This window comes from Molothrus ater, chromosome 2 (assembly GCF_012460135.2).
Source record: "Molothrus ater isolate BHLD 08-10-18 breed brown headed cowbird chromosome 2, BPBGC_Mater_1.1, whole genome shotgun sequence".
NCBI classification, from domain to species: Eukaryota; Metazoa; Chordata; class Aves; order Passeriformes; family Icteridae; genus Molothrus; species Molothrus ater.
In genome coordinates this window covers 112,327,532-112,345,852 of record NC_050479.2, presented here as the reverse complement: position 1 = coordinate 112,345,852, position 18,321 = coordinate 112,327,532, and the positions used below count along the sequence as shown (strand labels likewise).

The 18,321-nt window shown below is 39.5% G+C and overlaps 1 protein-coding gene across 1 annotated transcript in view; it reads left to right on the top strand.

The window, feature by feature from the left end:
- Nucleotides 1–18,321, top strand: part of CRYBG3 (crystallin beta-gamma domain containing 3) — an 80,805-nt gene that overhangs the window by 10,363 nt on the left and 52,121 nt on the right. Inside the window, 2 exon segments of the mRNA XM_036381089.2 lie at nt 3,348–3,426; nt 15,078–15,505. Of these exon segments, the coding sequence (XP_036236982.2) occupies nt 3,348–3,426; nt 15,078–15,505 (507 nt within the window).

The following is an 18,321-nucleotide window of genomic DNA, read 5'->3' as shown; positions in this document are numbered from 1 at the left end:
TCCATGCCTTTTTTTTTCCTCCCTTTAAATCTATAAAATTAGAGTAGTATCTGTCTAAATATGTTAACAAGTGGTTGTGACAATTTGTAAGTGTTTGCCTGGATAGGTAAGAAGCCCATGGAAGCAAGTTGGTAGAGATGTTTTCTTTCTTCCTAAGACCACATTTTGCTCTTCTTAAAAGCAAAGATGAGTCGATTGATGGGTTAATAGAGGCCTGTTTCTGGGTGTATAATGTAACAACAGTAGTTTGTGAAGCACAAAGTTGAAGATTAATTCATCTTCCTGACTGGACCAGTGTGAAATGCTCTCCTGAGAGGTGAGTGGTTAAGCACAAGCCTAGCTTTAGATGTGCTCAGCTGGAGAAAACATTGGTGGTACCTGCTGTGGTGAAGTGCTCCAGAAAAACATGCTCCAGCTTTTCCACTGCTCTGGAAAAGCTTAAAACTTTGTGGAGCCAAACTTGATGAATACAGCTGTAGCCCTAGGTCACAGTGATGCCATGGATGCAATGATGATAAGAGGGAAAGCCCTAAAATTTGGAGGGAGTTGTTGTGGGGATTGCTAAGTTGCATTGTGTGAATGAAATGAGCAGTAGCCAGCAGGTTCTTCAGTCCCAGGCACTGAGTGTGGCCCAGCCCCTGTGTCTGTGGTGTTCAGGCTATAAAAGGTAACCTTGCCTCTTTGAGAGAAACAAAACCATTTTATCCTAAGCCATCCACGAGGCCTTTGGGCAGCAAAGAAGCTTTTGTGCTGTAAAACTGAGATCATTTAGTTTCAGAGATCCATTTAAAACTGGGTCCTGGCTAAGGGGAGAAGAGGTTTACCCCAAGCAGCCTCTGTGGTGATGTGAGGGGCAGTGGTTTGTCCTTCCTGTTGCTGCTTGAGTGACTTTTGTTGCCTCTTCACTGTGCAGTTGGAAATCACTGCACTGTCAACTGGATCACAGGCTGCATTTTACTCTAGGAAACTTCTGCCCACCTCTTGATTTAGTAGAAAAGTGTTGCCCTACTGAGAGCCCTTCTTGGCTGAGTTAAGGATGTAGAGATAACTGAGGTTGAAGAGGAAGGAGTAGAGATTTCTAAAGCTGGTTCTGCTGACAAAGTCAGCTTGTTTGAGGAACTACACCCTAAAGCAAAAGGTTAAGGAATGTAGAAATGCTGGAATATAAACTATGAAAGGGTGTGGGGAAATGCTTCCAGAGTTAGGGTTATTTTATAGTGAAAGTTTTGATACTTTTTTTTTAACTTGTTGATTTTAAGATGCTTATCTGCTGAATTGCATTCTTTCAGTTTTGGTATGTATGCTATGGAATTTCTATGGCTAGCTAGAAGAAAGTAATTCAGACATGTATTTCAAATATAAACAAGAAGTAGGAAAATGAAAAAAGTTTTGGGGAAAAAAAACCCACATTATATAAAGGGAAGAATATGAGCAAAACAAAGTGATGCAGTAATTCAACACTGGTATAAAGTATGCTGGCAGGACTTAATGAAAGCAAGGATCTCATTTCTGGTCTGCAGACCAGTTCCATAAAGAGTGATACATTGAACTTAGGAAGAATGTCTGGTAGACATCACCCTCTTTATTCCACTCTTAAGTCCAGGGAATCTTAGTTCATGTCAAATGTATCAACATCAGGAAAAGCCACGTAGATCTGAGAAGGGTGTTTTGGTTTTTAGTTTGTTCTCTTTTAAACCAACAACAAAACAAAAACTAGGAGAGAGAAAATAAGTTGTGTACAGAGAAACACTTTTATTAGTGTGCCAGACTGCCCAGAGTGATTGTGACGTCTCCTTCATGAAAAACATTAGCAGCAGAAGAAATTAATAAGTCAGAATATTAATTCTTCTGCTCTGTCTTCCAAGAAGGCAAAGAACAGCCAAGACTTTCAGTCTGATGCTGTCCCTGAAAAAGCATCTTTGTGTTTATGAATGCATTAAGGGAGATTACCTAAGGTGATGTGAAAGTACATGGTTTTCAACTTGGAGATGATCTCTAAACGGGAGGAAGAAGTTTTTCTTTTGACGCATCTGAAAAGATGCGAAAGATCTTGAAAAACTTAATAGCAGGAGAGATCTACTGTCATTTTTATTCAGAGAATGATGTCTCTGAGCAGCTGAGAAGGAAACTTACATTTAGCTAGAGTGGCTTTTGCTTTTGCATTTTGTGTATATATCACTGTATACGGAATGCAGATGCCTAATCCACAATAGGAAGAAAACCATCTGCATTCATAGGGAGTCTTACTGGGATGTGCTTACCTGTGGTTTACAGTCGAGCAGTAGGAGTACAGCAGCACCTTAATTCCTTCTCCAAATCCTGGCAGAATTTCACCAAATTGCTAATAATTGTTTCTTTATTTAAAGAGCTTTCAGTTCATCTCTTCACACTTGTGCATTTTTCAATAGCAAAGCTAAATGTTTAAAAATGGTGAAGGATATTTGAAGTGATTGTGAATGAATTGAAATTCTTACTCATATGATATGTTAGCACAAAGTTATTTTTCTTCATGTAATGCTACACAGTTCAGGAGCTGATGTCTGTCATTAATATCACCTAATGTTTTCCTTAATAGTGTTTTAGCTTTTAAATTGGTTGTAGCGTAAAGGTTTTTATTAAAATGTTCTCTGCTGGATTGTGTGTAAGGATTGTTCTAAGAACTGGGGCTGAGGGCAGGGAGTTGGTTCCCTTCATTCCAAAGATGAACTCTCAAGAAAATTTGAATGAATTTGGTGAATTTCCCATAAGGACACATGTGATTTTGGGCTTCTGACTTTTAAAATGGAACAGCAGGCATTGCCTTGTTAATAAACACATACCTGTTGTCCGCTTTCTAAAATTCCTTCTGCATTTGCATGGCCCATTGGGCATGTTTAGGGAAGAACTGCTCAATGTGGTGGCTGTGATTTGGGATGATTCCACCTGCCAGCAGTACATTCCTCTTGCTCACAGGTCTCAGAATGGGGTGTGCCTTGGAGCTGCCAGGTGTGCCAAGTGGTCCTGTGGCAATGAATGCTGCTGTGGTAGATCATTGTTCAATTACAGGTGAAAATTAATACACAGGCATGGAAATCTTGTTATTTTTCAGCTGGAAGAGCTGAAATGCCATGTGCTGTTTCTGAGTGCTTGAGTTCAAAAACCTCTGTGTGAGGTGAAAAAGTCATTATGGTTCTGTCTTCAGCTTTTTGGGGCTCGGTTTTTTCAGTTACAATATCTGCAGAGTATATACCACAGTTTTGGAAAATATGTTTTGCTGTCCTTTCTTGCGTTTAAATTAAATATGTTGGCTCTTGAGAGGATTTGAATAATGCAAGTACTCAGTGTTACACAATATTTTTGTTTTTCAGTTCTGAAAACAAAGGGAGCACAGCCATAAATTCAAAGAGCAGCCAAAAGGAAAGCACAACTCTGCCTGCACTTTTGAAGGTAAGATTTTTATTGACTAATATTTATTTTAGGTAAAACCTGCCACCTCTACATGTGACTATTTGTTAGAGTTCTGATGTTGGATGCACCCCTGGATGTTGGATGCAGCGTGGCACCTGATTGCCATAGTCTGAGTTAGGGTCCACTATGCCAGGGTTCTAATGGACATGCTAAAGATAGAAAAACTATTTGTGCTTCACATTCTTGAAACAAAGTCCACGTATTTACTTACAGGAAAGAACTGGGGCTTCAGTGCATGTTTGCCAGTGAAGAAGAAAACTAATATTTTTATCAAACCATGTTTTCAGGCATTGCTCTAAAGTACCATTTCTGTATAATTTATGAATATCTAACCAGCAAGTCTGTGCTTGCCTGAAGGTCTACTGGTTGCCAGCCAGAGCACTGTAAGATCTTTGTGCTGAGATTTGTCTGTACGTTGGGTGCTCCTCACCAGTTACCCGTGTTAATCATGCTTGTCTTGTCCTGTAAATGTTGTACTGCAAGAAAAGGACATGTTCCTCTGTGATCAGGGCTTTCTCCTGTGGCACTAGACACACCTCTAAAGTTGTGCTTGGATTCAGCCAAATATCATAAATAATTATGTACAGAACAGGTGATAACTGCTGTCACATCTTGCCCTGCACTGAGCTGTTTTAGTGATCCAGTCACTAAGCAATTTTGCTTGAATTTTTGTTCCTTTTCTGAGTTGTCTCAGTGCAGTGCAGATAATACCATGGCTGCTTCCCCAAAAGGGGCTTGGCTAGTCTGCCAGATTTATTTGTAGGCTTCTTAACACACTTAATCTGAGATTTCTATCCCATGTTGCATTTATTGAGCACTCATGGTGTATGGACAAGGAAGCGCTCACCTTCTGTAGGGCCCGCAGTCCCTGTGTAGTTGCATCCTCAGTATCTAGGGACCATTTGTTTGGGCTTCACCAAAGTTGGAGACTAAGCAGTTGCCTCTATAAAGTCCCCAGCAGGGTTATTTGCTCAATAAAATTCCATTTTGGCTGTGGTTTGTCTACAGCAAGGTGGGAAACAATGTTTGTTTAGAAGCCGGGTGGATTCAAGCCAACTCTGTCAGTTCAGAGCTCCTGGAAAATGCCACTGCATGGCTTCCTATTACCATAAATCATTGATGTTATGCCTTGGAATGCAGGCAGAAAGGTTTCTGATAAACCAGAGAAGACTCTATCTACTATAATAGAAGAAAATTTTCTCAGTTAAAAAAAAAAAATCTCATTTTTCTGTGTCAGATCAACGAAAAATTCCAAACCAGATTTTCCTTTGGAGGAGAGTCCACCCCAGGACAGGACTGAGGAAAGGGAAGCATTCAGCACTAGGAGTTGCTTAAAAGGAAGTATGAATAGGGCTAGGTCTCAAGGAAGAAGCAGGATGTGTAGGTGGAACAAAGCAAGCATAGCAAGTTTAAGTTACCTAAGAGTATTTCTTTCTTGCCAAAAACTAAATCTGATTAATTTTTTTTTAATTTAAAAAGCCACAATTCCGAATCTTTCCTGCTGAATCTGTTTCAGTAGTCTTTTACTCAGAACTTGTGTTTTTATAACACTGCACTAAAAGGTGGTGCCAAAATTAGTGCTGTAAAGTTTTTTTCCAGGTATCTGATCTCCTCTTTGTCTTTCCATAACTTTTTATTTAGTTATATTGTTTCAGACCTATGTTAAAAAGCCTTAAACCATGACATTATCTTCGAAATAATACCTGGTGTTTGTATAGGCTTTAGGAAGAAGGTGTGGTTTTCATACTAGTAGAATGTGCTGGCTCTTCAGCTGTACTGAGAGCTTCCTGTCTAACTTTCCTCTGTCTTAAGCTGATCAAAACCCTTGAGATACACTTGAACAGTTTCATATGCATAGTAGTGTGTACTTCGAGCAGTCTAACTTTTTATCTTGTGTGCACAGAAATTACAACTAAATAGTAAAAACTTACTCAGAGGAAGTAGAGAAATTATTGGTTTTCTCATGTTCCCCCCGCTACATTTTCTGCAGAAAATATTTTTTCTGTTTCTTCCTCTCACTGCTGTCTCCAGCACACACTTGGCCAAAATAAACTGTCTTCTGCAAAGATCACCAGACTGCACTTGAGCAGTTGGAGAGAACTGATGCTTTCTTAATTGTGGCATTGGGATAATCTTAAGAGTCTTTTCCAGCCTAAATGATTCTATGAAAGGTATGACCTGTATTATTAAAAGATGCTTCAGGTTTTTTTTCATCCAATCATCAAGGTTACTGTAGGCTGACAAAAAAAAATGTTATGGAAAGTGTGCTTTGTGAAGAATGTCTGAATCTATACTTGGATCAGTTTTGGGCAGGTTTCCAGGCATGTCCATGTCTCTGAGCTGTGCTTCTACCTGAGCATTTCAGGTGGATGGTAACTAAAAGTGAAACCATGTTGTGTCTGTGTTAGCTGTCACCAAGTTAATGAGCCATCCTATTTCTGCTAGACTTCCATGCTGTGATTTTGTATATTCATTGACCATCTTAGCAGGAGGCCAGGGGCAAAATAGCAGAGGAGCTGCAAGTCTCTGATTTAGCAGCAAAGGTCGAATGTCTAAATTATAACTGACTGGGTGAGTGGAGCTAGGAATTGTGCTGAGCTATGGTAGTTCTTTGACTCTTCTGAGCACTTTAGAAACCACTTCTGTACTTTACCCCTGTTATTTTTTCCCTACAATGAAATATTTAGCTCATAAAGGGAGGAAAAGATATTTTAATATGCACCTTTTGAAAATATTAAGCCTAATTTTTCTGTGCGGCAAGGGGGTCTTTATCAGTCACCACTTGATCACTTTCAAGAAAATATTACTGAAATGTATTTGCTGTGTCTGTTAATTGATTGCAGAAAGTACACCACCCCCTCCCAATATTTATTGATAGATTTTGCTTTGCTTCTGTTTCTTTGAATTAGGGCTGTAAAGGGTGTCCTTTCTGAGTAAACGCTCCGTTTGAGCAGCGTGATTGCTGAGCAGATGGTTGTATGGATGTAAACAGCTCTTGAACTTCATGTTTAGTGTGCTAAGTGTCTGCCCTACAGGGTGTCCAGTACACATTAGTATATCATTAACCTCACTTGTAGTGCTACAAGGACTTTGTTTTCAAAGGGAATATTGTAACAATGCTCCCTGAAAAAGGGTTAAATGGTCACTGGGTATCTTTCCTGTAGCAGTGCATAGAGAAAATAGCCCGTCCTTCCATAACCCATTAGGAAGGAATTCTTAAGCATGTCAGCACAGAAACCACCATGTGGGCTGTGTGAGGCAAACCCAAAAGTTCCAAAAAGTAAGTGCAAATTTGATACACCAAATGTATCATTTAGATTACAGTATTTCAGTAGCATCAAGCATTCTATCATTTGGCCCATAGGCTCAAGCCTGAATTAACCTGAGACAGTCTCAACCTTCACAGAAAACTCAGGGGCAGAAAGTACAGCAGAGATTATCAAGTCTGCTCCTGTGCCCCAAGGTGAGATCTCTGTATCTCTGTCATACCTGATAAAAGTTTGTCTGACTCGTTCTCAAAGACCTCCAGGGATGGAGATCTCTTAAGATCTCTCCAACCTCATCAGACAACTGTTCTACCAATTTCACAGACCTTGTAATTAAAAACCCCTTTTCTTAACATGCCATCTAAAGCTTCTGTGCTACAAATTAAACCTGTAGCTAATTGTCCTCTGACAAGTACTCCTGTACACTGTGAACATGGAAAACAGATTATTCTGTAGCTCTGCTTTCTCACATGAATTTCATTTCAAGGTAACATAAAGATGGCTGTATTTAAGCAGGAGACATGATATTAAATTTTGATGGCAGGGACTGCAATTATGTGATAAGATGGAGCCAGCTTCTTTTTGGAGTTGCAACGGGTACAAGTTGGAACATGGGAAATTCCAGTCACCTATATGAATTTACTTCTTTGGTTTTTTGGGCTTATTTTTTCCCTTTACTGTGAAAATGGTCACATATCGGAACAGTTTGCCCAAGTGAGGTGCAGAATCTTTATGCCTGGAAGTACTCAAAACAAAGCTGGATGAACCAGAGCTGCTTTGTGCAGGAGCACAGACTACATGACCTCCCCAGCCACATTCCTTTCAGCCTAATTTGTGCTGTAATCTCTGTACAAAATTTTTCATCCAGTGTGCCAATTTACACGAGACTTTTTTAGAAAACCCATGAACTTGCTGGATATAGGTTGCTGTTCCTACTGAATGTCCCTTATTCTGACTATAGTTTTAAGTTTTACAAAAAAGTTAGAAATCAAAATTAAACCTAGAGTCTTAGTTAACTGCATACTGTTTTCCATATAGCATGGGGTGGGAATTTATATTGTCATGGTTCTACTTTATATTGATTTTATTTCAAAAATCTCATAATTTAAAATTCATCACTAATTATCTAAGTAATGTCCACTCAGGCTGTCTGTGAATTCCTGCTAAATTCCTGACTTAATAAGTAGAAATCAGAGAGAGGATGTTTTTTCTTTTGGTAGTCAAGGGAGATGGACTATTGCTGCCAACCAGGAATTTTTTAAAAACCTGAGGGTTACTTTTAAAAACTCTTGCTGTCACTGTCCACAGCAACAAATGACAGGTAAAACAAAAATTATTTTGGAGTTTGTACCATCAAGATTTCTCTTGTGAAAGCTGAAAGCAGATATTTTTTTCTCAGCCATGATGTGGACTTTTGTTGAAATGGAATTTTATAGGTGGTACCTTTTAGTTTCCCAGGATACTTTGTTAAATTGATGGTTGATATTAACAGCTGTATGTGATGAGGGGGATATTTCAAGATCATCCCATCTAAAGGTCTGGTAAATTCCCTTGCAATATTGAAGATTTTTAGAAAGAATGATCTTGAAATGTGCTTCCCTCTCTACTACTTTTGTTCTTCAAAGAAGGGATCATGAGGAAACTTTGTTTCAGGATGGGTGGGGGAAAAAAAGGCTTAAATCTTGGTCTGTTTAACTCAGAAAACCAACAGACAGGTGAAGTAGAAGTGTGATGCCAGGTGCTATAATCTGCCAATAGAATGTAAGTGGAGATGGAAGTCACACTGTCTCATCCCATTCCCAGTGTACTGTCACCTTCTCCTTTGAAAAGAGAACAAAAATTGTTTAATGTTTGTGAAAACATATTCATTAAAAGGCAATGAAAGTGTAGTCCAGGAAGACTTTGGGGGAAAGAACAGAAGTAAAACAGACAATTTAATTCTGTTCTCTCTGGCTCTACAGTAGCCCTTGTAGTAATGAGGTGATGGTTGCATACTCAGAAGTCAGTATTGGTTTTTAATCTTCAATCAGAGATTTAAAATAATTTAATGAGAAAATTCAGAGGGGAAAATTTTCGAGCAGCTCTGCACATGGTGTGAAGAGAGACTTTTAAATTAAAAAGTTAATTTGGTCATTCTAGAGATTTTCACTGAGTTTAAAATTCCCTGTGAAGGTGACCCAGCAGAAACTTTATTTCAAATTGTACCTCCTTTTTTCTACCTTTTCATTTGAAATGTTCACCCCGACCACTTTATCTGTTGTTCTTGTCAGGGAATGTATCTCTGGATATTTCCTCAGATTTTAGGAGAATACTGTGGAGTTTCAGAGAATGCTTGGTTCATCTTTTCTTTCCTCATCTGACAAATTAAATATACATTAATGACTCCTTGCTGTTTCAAGAATTCAAATGGATAAACAAATTTTTAAAGTCCCAGTGCTGAACTTTGAACAGATGCTGTTGTCTTTCCAAATGTTAAATAGTCATTGACTTTAAATAGGTTTATTTTTAAAAATGCAAAACTGATACAGTTTAACTAAAAGTCTCTTCCTGTTGTTTAACTTTTACTCCTGATTATGGTGATGCTGTGATTTCATTAGTTTTCTAGTTACTTTTGTCTTCCGGGGTTGCCATGACCTGATTTTTTTCATGTCAAACCAAGCAGAGAAATGAGGATGTGGAAGGAAAACTTCACAGTATTAAAAAGCCAAAATATTCAGGTTAATTGGGTATTTGTAGACATACTGAGTTCATAACTTTAACTTAAATTCCCCCAAAACCCCAAGTCACTCTTTGTTTTTTTTGGGGGGTTTTTAGCTTTTTCTCATTAGTTAAAAGATGTATTTTAGTAAAGACTAAATAGTTTTTTACAATGGTGGACCTCCCTTGCATCTTCTACACTACCACTCTAATTACAGGCTTAAATAGGAAAAACCCACTTTAACCATGTGTTTCTTCAATCCATTTGGCTCATGAGCACTAGCAACAGTGGACTTTTAGGGGTTCCTATTGTGTATTTCACTATCTGATTGTACTTTTGCCTGAATTTTTTCTTAATGCCATTCTAATTTTCTTAGACAAGCTTTGTTCTTAATCTATGTCTCACTATCTCCAATAGTTTTTAATGAGGTTTCCATATATATTGCCTCCTGTTGGTTGCAAAAGCCTTAAAGATTTTCCTCACAGTACTTGAAAAAATGAAAGCTTATTTCATATGTGGATTTAAGGCACCTCAGTGTGTCCCACTCACTGAGAAAGAGTGGGAGATTACACCAAAGATGCTTTAACTTCCCACAGAAAGAAAATCTGTCAAAAAACCCACACTGTGGGGATGAGCTAGCCTGCCACCAGCCCCAGCTATATCACTGTGGATTTTGCTTAGCACACAGAATTTATATACTGTGTCAGTGTTCAAACTGAATGAGATGCTCATAATTGTTAATGAAATGCAGCCATCTCAGTGGTGTTGAAAGGTCAAAGCTAAGGCTGGGAACAAAATTAATTTTCCTGTACTATGTGTGGCAATGCCTACATGTGCTACTTTGTGCACCCCAGCGCTTCAGCCTGAAGCTGTTAATTGATTTCTAAATGCCAGCAAACAGAAACTCAGGAGTAGCGCCATGACCCCTTCTCAGATCAGGGTGTTGGGGTTAAATGACTTTGGAAGTCCCTGGGGTGAATTAGTGATGATCCTAACTTTCTGATGGCAGGCCATCTTCTCCCACAAGTGCAGGGGAGATGAGGTGGTAGAAGGTGTCTGTGCAGGAGGCAGGGTGTTCTCCCAGTGCCACAGGACAGGCAGCCTGAGAGGTCCCTGTGCAGCTGTCTGGAGTTTCTGCTTCGTAATGAGCATTCATTCATGGGGAGGACAATCCCAAATGTCTGGCAGTTGTGGCTGCAAGCTAATGCTTTGTTCATGGAGATCTGTGTTTTAATTCTGGTAATACTTTAATTTCCCTTGTTAGGGCAGTAAAAGAGGTTGTATTTTTGGCAGACAGACGTAGCCCTTGCCGACTGAGAACCTCTGGCAATTCCAACTTCAGCCACCCAGCTGCTGAGAAAAGATGCTTTACAAGGGTGGTCACAAGGGTTCCCTGCTGGGCAGGAGGTGAGGAAAACTGAGGTAACCTGGCAGGTTACCCTCCCCAGGGTGCTGCTGTGCCACATGGGGGGTTTTTCACCTAGGCCTGCCTGCCACAGCCTGGAGTGGATTACAGCCTGGAGAGGATAAATCAGCTGGGATAACAATCCTGCCTGGGACGTGGCATGGGGGCTTGTCCCCTGAGCCCCAGCTGGCAGGTTTCAGTGCAGCAAAGTGGGAGCACAGTGCCCAGACACAGCGTCACTTATTGCTGCGGTCTCCTCTGTCACCTGATCGAAGTCATAATCTTGTTTCACACTCTGCCACACCAGCCTGGTTGCGTGTGAGGGCACAGGCCCATAGGATAATTCAGGTTGAAGGGACCCCAGAGTGTCATCCAGTCCAGCCTCAGTTCAGCTACAAGGTCAGGGCAGGTCACCCAGGGCTTGCTCAGTGAAACTCGGAGGAACGAGTTGCCAAAGGACTAAAAGCTAATTAAAGCTTCATGAAGCATGTCACAAGCAGGAAAGATCACGGAGAGTGGGAAAGGGGAGGCAAGGGGAAGACTGATGACAGTTCATAACAAGAGGAGCAGAAAGACAGCACTATAGCAGGAAAATTCTTTTCCTTGCATCAGCAAGGATCTCAAAGGGAATCTGGCTGGTAGGTTTCCATCCAGAAACCACTGTTTTCTTGGTGACCCGGAGAAACTATTCAGACTGCTGTGACACTGTAAGAAGACTTTTTAAATGTATTTTTCTTTGACTGGTGACATGAGATGTAGGCAAAACAAGAGTCAATGGTGTTCCTGCAGTGTGGTGAATATCAAACTGCTCAAGCTTAATTGTGACAGGGAATCAAATGCTCTATCAAGGTTGCTAGAGGCTCTGACTGTTGAAAACTGGTGGGATGTACCATAGAAAGGATTACTTTATATAAACTCTATACCTTTACCTTTTTTTTTTTCCTGAGTGCTCACTAGGGGCTTCTGTCAGAGACAGACTGGGAGAGAGGCATGGGGAACGCTCAGTGAAAGTTTCTGTGGTACTGGCTCGTGGAATTGCCACCATGCTGTGTGTTCAGCAGGCACTCGTGCCTGAAGGCTCCTGCTGTGCTAGAGGCTTACTGGCTTTCATAAAGTAAAATCATGTGCTTTCGTCTCAGTCACTTGAAGATGGCACCTTCTTAAAATACAAACTTCAAAATCTGCAGCAGGAGCAGTGCTGTTTGTATAATGCTTCAGACTTTGAATTGAGATTTTGTGTGCAAATGATGAAATACCAATAGCTCAATCTGTTTGTTTTGGCAAAGTGGAGCAGGAGGGAGAATATATGGAGAGTAGGATTGATTATATTGAAGGGAAGAAAGAAGGATTTGCATAGTTTCTGTGTTAGGACATAATATCCACATATATCTTCAAATAAGCACAGTGTAAATGTTCTCTGTGGCTTTTTTTCATGCAAGACGCTATTTATGGTTAAAGGTATGGAAGGACCCTTTCATATTAAAGCTTCCTGTTCTTTTGATTTAGCAAAAGTTAAGTAAAGAAAGGAAGATTAAAGAGGCAGGAAATTCTAAATAGATTTCTGTTTCTGGAAGCAGAGACTACAAAACAGCTTTTCAAGCAGGGCATAAATTATGCTCACAAATAAGAAGCGCAGTCTTTACAAGTGTTATGTCTCAGAGCTGCTCAGAGAGGACTTTCACATGTAGAGATTTAACTATATTTGATGTCTCAGCTCTTAATAGGAGAAAAACCCCAAACCCTCCACTAGTTTCTGAATACAAGTGGTTTTAAAAAATGGACAAAACCGCACCAAGCAAAACAACAACAAACAAAAACACTTAAAAGACTAAACAGTTGTCAAGTTTTTAATGTAACTATTTCTTTTATAGTTAATGCATTTAGTTGTTAACTTCATAGATATTTTAATAGTTAATATAAATGTTTATGGCTTAAAAGGGCTGTGCAGAGAAAAGAATAAGATTTGTGTGCATTTCCTGCACTGAGGTACTCTTTTAGATTAGATAAATCTGTGTGAACGGTACAAATCACAAAACTATGGAGCAATGCCCTCCACTTAGAGTTGAATTAAAATCTGGCATTGAAGAATGCTGAGGTGTTAGTCAAAGTGAAGGAAGAAAATATGACAGTAGAACTTTGAAGCTGACATGGTGAATCATTCACCCATCAAATTTTGGAAATAATTTTGTTTTCTTGTTTCTGTTTTGTATTTCCTTATGCAAAGTACTCAGTTCCTCTGAGATAAAGTAAATTATTCAAGAGGTTCATTCCAGGCTCATGTGTTACTTGTCTAATACTGAAGTCAGCAGCAAGAGCTGTGACACATCTCCAAGCTGCACTGTTGGCATCTTAATTTCCAGAGCTGGGTGTGGGTAGAGTTAACATCTAAATAGTAAATTTCTGATCCCACAGGGGTGACTGCACCCCTTTGTGATGCATCAGCTGTTGATCAGAGCAGTATGGGGGGAGTGGTGAGGTTTGTCACGGGTGGGATGAAAAAAGGCCGGAGTTTGACTTAGCCCACTTTTAAAAGTTTACTTAGAAGTTCAGTGTGGTTGTACAAGTGTCTTGCCTGTACATAGAAAATGGACATTGTGTGGATTTCTCAAGGACAAATTAGTGCTGTTCAATTTCTATCCTCACAGTTCCAATAAACAATTTCATTTCCAACACATACATCTTTAATATTAAGCAATTGCATCTGCTCTGTATTTATAGGGTAAAAAAGCATTGCTTGAAGTTTATAGACCACTGCTTCAGTATCACTAAATATATCTTGAAAGTTCTTAAGAAATTGCTGTTCCCCAAGGATGAAGCTGAGTTCATTAAAACACTTTTTTCATCATTACCATGATCCTAGGTGGCCTATTAACAAATAAGCCTGCTGGCTTATTTGAGATTACTTCAAGTAGAAATAGGATTGGTCACCTAGTGGAAATAGTAGCTTTCTATGTAGGTGTTGCCCAATTTGAAAAAATTACTCTTATCCAAATGTATTGTTGACACAACTAAAATTTGCATAGGACTTTTTGTTCATGTTCTTTCCCACTCCTGTTGAGCAGGATAGATTTCATCTGAGAAAAGCTTGGGGTAACTTTAATCTGTGTTAATAAACTGGGTTGGATCAGGAATTGAAATTACAGGGTTGTACTGTAAAGATAAAATAGAGAGCAATAGCCTATGGCACCCATTACAAAGGGTGGGGATGGGGGAGGGAGTGCTTCCCAGAAAGCTTTAGTCCAGGGGAAAAAACACATTTGCAGATTGTGAAGCTGAAAATGTGGCTATGAGTGGTGTTTGTGAAGCCTTCCAGTGAAGTTGCATCACCCTTTTGGGCAGATGGTCTTGACAGAAGTAACATGAGCTTGGACAGCAGTCCCTGGATCTCTGAGAGGAGCTGACACAGAGGAAATTCAAGGGCATAAATTGGTGAGGAGTAGAGCTTGCCTTGCCTCTGGGTGTAGATGCTCAGCTGAGTTGAGGGAAGAAATGAACATGTGGTTTGAATGAGGGGAAGCCCTGCCGTGGTGCTCATTCATTTCAGGTCACTGATAGGGCTGATAGGCACTTCAGAAGGTCAGAGGTGCAGGGCTGCTGCTCTGTAGGACCTTGTGTGGAAACCAGGGAGAGAGTGCTGGAGACTGTGGGAGGCAACAAATGCATTTGGAAACAGCTGTGCAGTTCAAGGAGAGCTGGCCAGAGGGTTCAACATCAAGTTGCTAAGGATAATAGGAAGGATTCACCTCTGGGATGTGAGTTGAGTTTGTTTTATCCCAGTTCTGTTCTTGATTCTCCTCGGTTTTTCAGAAGTGCAGAAGGCTGTGGGGTGTTTGTGTTTGGCTCTGGTGTTCTTGCCTACATTTGCAAGCTGAAAACTGTTCTCACAAGCACATGGAGGTTTGTTTGTGAAGCTGTGCTTTCTGAGGGGATTAGACTGAAGTGTGAAATAACTGTTCCTTGCTTCTTCCCCATGTTTTTGATGCCAGTTGAAGCAATTGTTACCATCTGTCTTGTTTTTTTTTTTTCACTGCAGCTGCTCAGGGAATATTCTAGCCTGTGCTAGTCCTTTTTACTTTTTGTGGAATAGGGTCCTCTTTGGTAAAAAAAGAGAAGACAACAAGCAGTGGGCTTTAACCTTTTTAAATGACAGATCTCCTGAAAGGAATACAATGTATAGGTGCAAATTAAAATCAAGGAATTTGGGAATGTGTGAAAATAACAGGAACCATCATCTTTGTGTGGTTTTTTGTATTTATCTTAGGCTTGTCAAAATGAAGAGAAGAACCATTCCACAGAAGAGCTTAGCAAGTCTGAAATCCAGGAGGAGCTGAAAAAGGCTAATAGCCTTCCTAGTCTGACTCCTGGAAGCAAAACATCAGGTAAAGAGAAGCAACCCCGAGAAGGCTTTTTTCATTTCCTTGGAAGCTTATTTAATATTGCAACAAGATCTTCTCTGGTAGAATCTAAATCCTCTACCTTCCAAGATGAACCCAACAGATGTGAAAAGGATTTACAGAGCACAAATACCTTTCCAAAGGACATGCAGCCAAAGCACCCAAAAATTGAAGAGCCTGCAGCTAGAAAAAAAGAGGAATCTGTAAATAAAGATGATGCCATCTCAAATAATATTGGGAAAGATATCACACGGGATCTTCAAGGAAGCTGGAAACAATCCTCAGATACAGAAAAGTAAGTTTTAGAATTTATTATTAAATATGTTGGTGTTTGTGTGTCTGTGTGTGTACAGAACTATGCTGACCAAGTTCAGCTGACTGTATGAGAAATGTCTGTCATTTCTAAGGATGGTTGGAGTGTCCCTGCCTTGACTTTGTGCAAACCTCCAGTAGCAACTGCCCTAAATAAATGAGCAGGGGAGAAGTCAACTGCAACAAAATATAACTTTAAAGAAGTTGTTTAGAAGTCTCCTGACTAGATGTGGCATTTACAAATATGTTAAGAAAAAGAAGTGTAGAGAACTTATTTCCATCCATATTATGGCCTATATAAAAGCTTGAATGTTTGTCCTTTTTATAATCTCAGCAGTTCAATAATTTTACTTCTGCAAATAAGGTTTTCTCACTTTTAAATTATCTTTCCTAGTTTATTTGACTGGGTGATTTTTTGCTTGTGTGATTTTTTTTCTCCCTAGTTCTTTGGGGTTTTCCTGTGATGTAAAGAAGGTTATGTAAAACACTCAATTTCAATTAACCAAAATATGGAGCATTCTTTATAGTCCTGTAGTACTTTTAAAAGAAGATTTTTTTTAAAAGTGGTGGTAAGGGCACCATTGTGTATTTGAGAGTAGAAAACTTAAAACACTGGCTGTGGTCAACGCTGTGTATAACAAAACCTTTTATGACTGTCATAAACATAGATATTAGTTTTCCAAAATCATTTGTACCTGTTATGTTGGAAATTTGGCTGCATGTGGGTCAGCACAGCATGGATTTGGAGTTAGGTGTGAATGTGTGCCTGTCCAGTTTTTGATGGGTGTGTAGAACATGGACTTGTTTGTGGGCAGTGGATCTGCAAGTGATGATGACTCAGGCTTTCAGTATGGCCCAGAATATTTATTTCAAATTTAAGCAGAAAGTACGGATTGGGAGTAACCAGTAAGTCTCTCACAGTGCTCCTGCTTGCATTGCAGAATGGGAGGATGGGCTCAGAAGAAGCACCTTTTTTTCTTTTAATTTTTTTAAATTAATTTGAGTTGTGCTCATTTTGTTTATTGGTGGCATGTGAAATGTTTCATCTCCATGTAGGACGTCAGAGACAGCCAAAATAACTGCTTGTTGAATTCCATTTCCATACTGGGGATGTCTCCAGCACTCTGCCCTTACCTATTATTTGGCAGAATGATTATTTGAAGCAGTATGTTATAAATGCAGTGGCTCATCAGGATGTGAATAGGTGATGTGATACCTATTTAAGTGAAGTTAAAACTGTATTTCCACCTTCAAAATGCAGTAGTTAATAGTAATACTGGTTGTGTTCTCATGAGCACTCTGGGTTGGTCTGTGACGTGGTTGACTGGTTTTTATCCCAGACTCCTATCATGGTATCACCCATCTGACTGTGCTTTTTCCTAGCTGCAGCTCAGCACCACCACTGCTTTGATCAATGCAGGAGAAAAGTTCTCCTCCCCTCAGTTGTTCCCAGGAGAGCCCAGGAGCGTGGTGTTATTTGGTCTGGTTCCTGAGCAAACTGTATTCCCTAAAACCTGTTGGACAGGCTGGGTTGCTGCATCAGTCTCTTGCTGCTATTTGCTGTTTCTGTAGTGTGTCCTTCACTGTCTATGCACAATTTACTGGGTAAGATGGATCTCATTCCCTTTTTCTTCTTGTGAATTCTTCATAAAAATGCAGATTAAAAGAATAAGGCATTTATCAAAGTTTGAAGAGTTTGGAAAGTGTGGGTATTAACTTGCTGAAGTGACCTCTTTGCTCTGTACAGAAATTTGTGAGTTATTTTTGTTTTCCTGAAGTCAAAGTTACAGTTGGATTTTTCAATTGACCATCCTTTGGTGTTGTCCTCTATTGTTAGGTAATCTTTGCAAACCAGATTTTTTTCAGTGTAGATTTGTCTCATGGCTAGGCAAGCATGAAAGAATGTGTGTTGCTAGTTTGGAGGTAAGGGAGGGTTGACCTATATACAGAATGAAGCTTTTCCATGGAAAATAACTTTTTTCAATGGAAGAAAAATTGTAATTTTTTTTTCATTGTAGCTGTTGTAAATTAGGGGAAGCATTAAACCAGTCTATGTCCTTTTAAGCTCATTCTGAAAAGTACAGTGTACATTCTGCCCTTTTGGCTTGGGATACTAACAAGTTAGACAATCTCTGTGTAACTTTAATTATGTTTTTCTCTGCCTGACCACACAATGTGAACTGCTCTTCTGAAACAATTAGTAAAGAAAAATTGGAATGGCTGCAGGGAAGCAGAGGCTTGCATTGTTTACCTTTCTAAAAAGTTTGAATAACTGTTTTTTTAGTCAGGATAACTGGTTTTGTTTTTTTTCTTTTATGAAAGTTATTGTGCTGAATTTGTTCTCTTTTAGTTTATAAAAGTTTAAAGGATGTAGAGTAGTTTATTCTTTCCAGTGCTAGCTGGGTTTTTTACTAAATATTCACTACCTGGTATTCAATTAGCATGGCTAAACTATAAAAATGCTCTTGGTTGCTGCCAGTTGGCTGAAGAGTTTTCTTGGGAATGGATGCTACAAGCACATGAGGAATGATGGGGAGAAGGGGTAAAGACTTAGCACAAAGCAGCAGGAAGGTGTGGAAATCATGAAGAGCAAAGATGATGTGAATCTAAGAGTGATTGAGTCCTAAAAGTCGTGTGAGATGTGCTAGTGAGCCATTTAAAGCCAAAAGTATTGGTTCCATTGATAGTTGTGTTAAACTGAAATGTCAGCATTTTCTGTAGAGGCAGGATGTAGCAGAGAGCTTTACAAATCCTTGTGACCACTGCATTATTAATCTTACAGGAGTTTCCTTTGTCCTG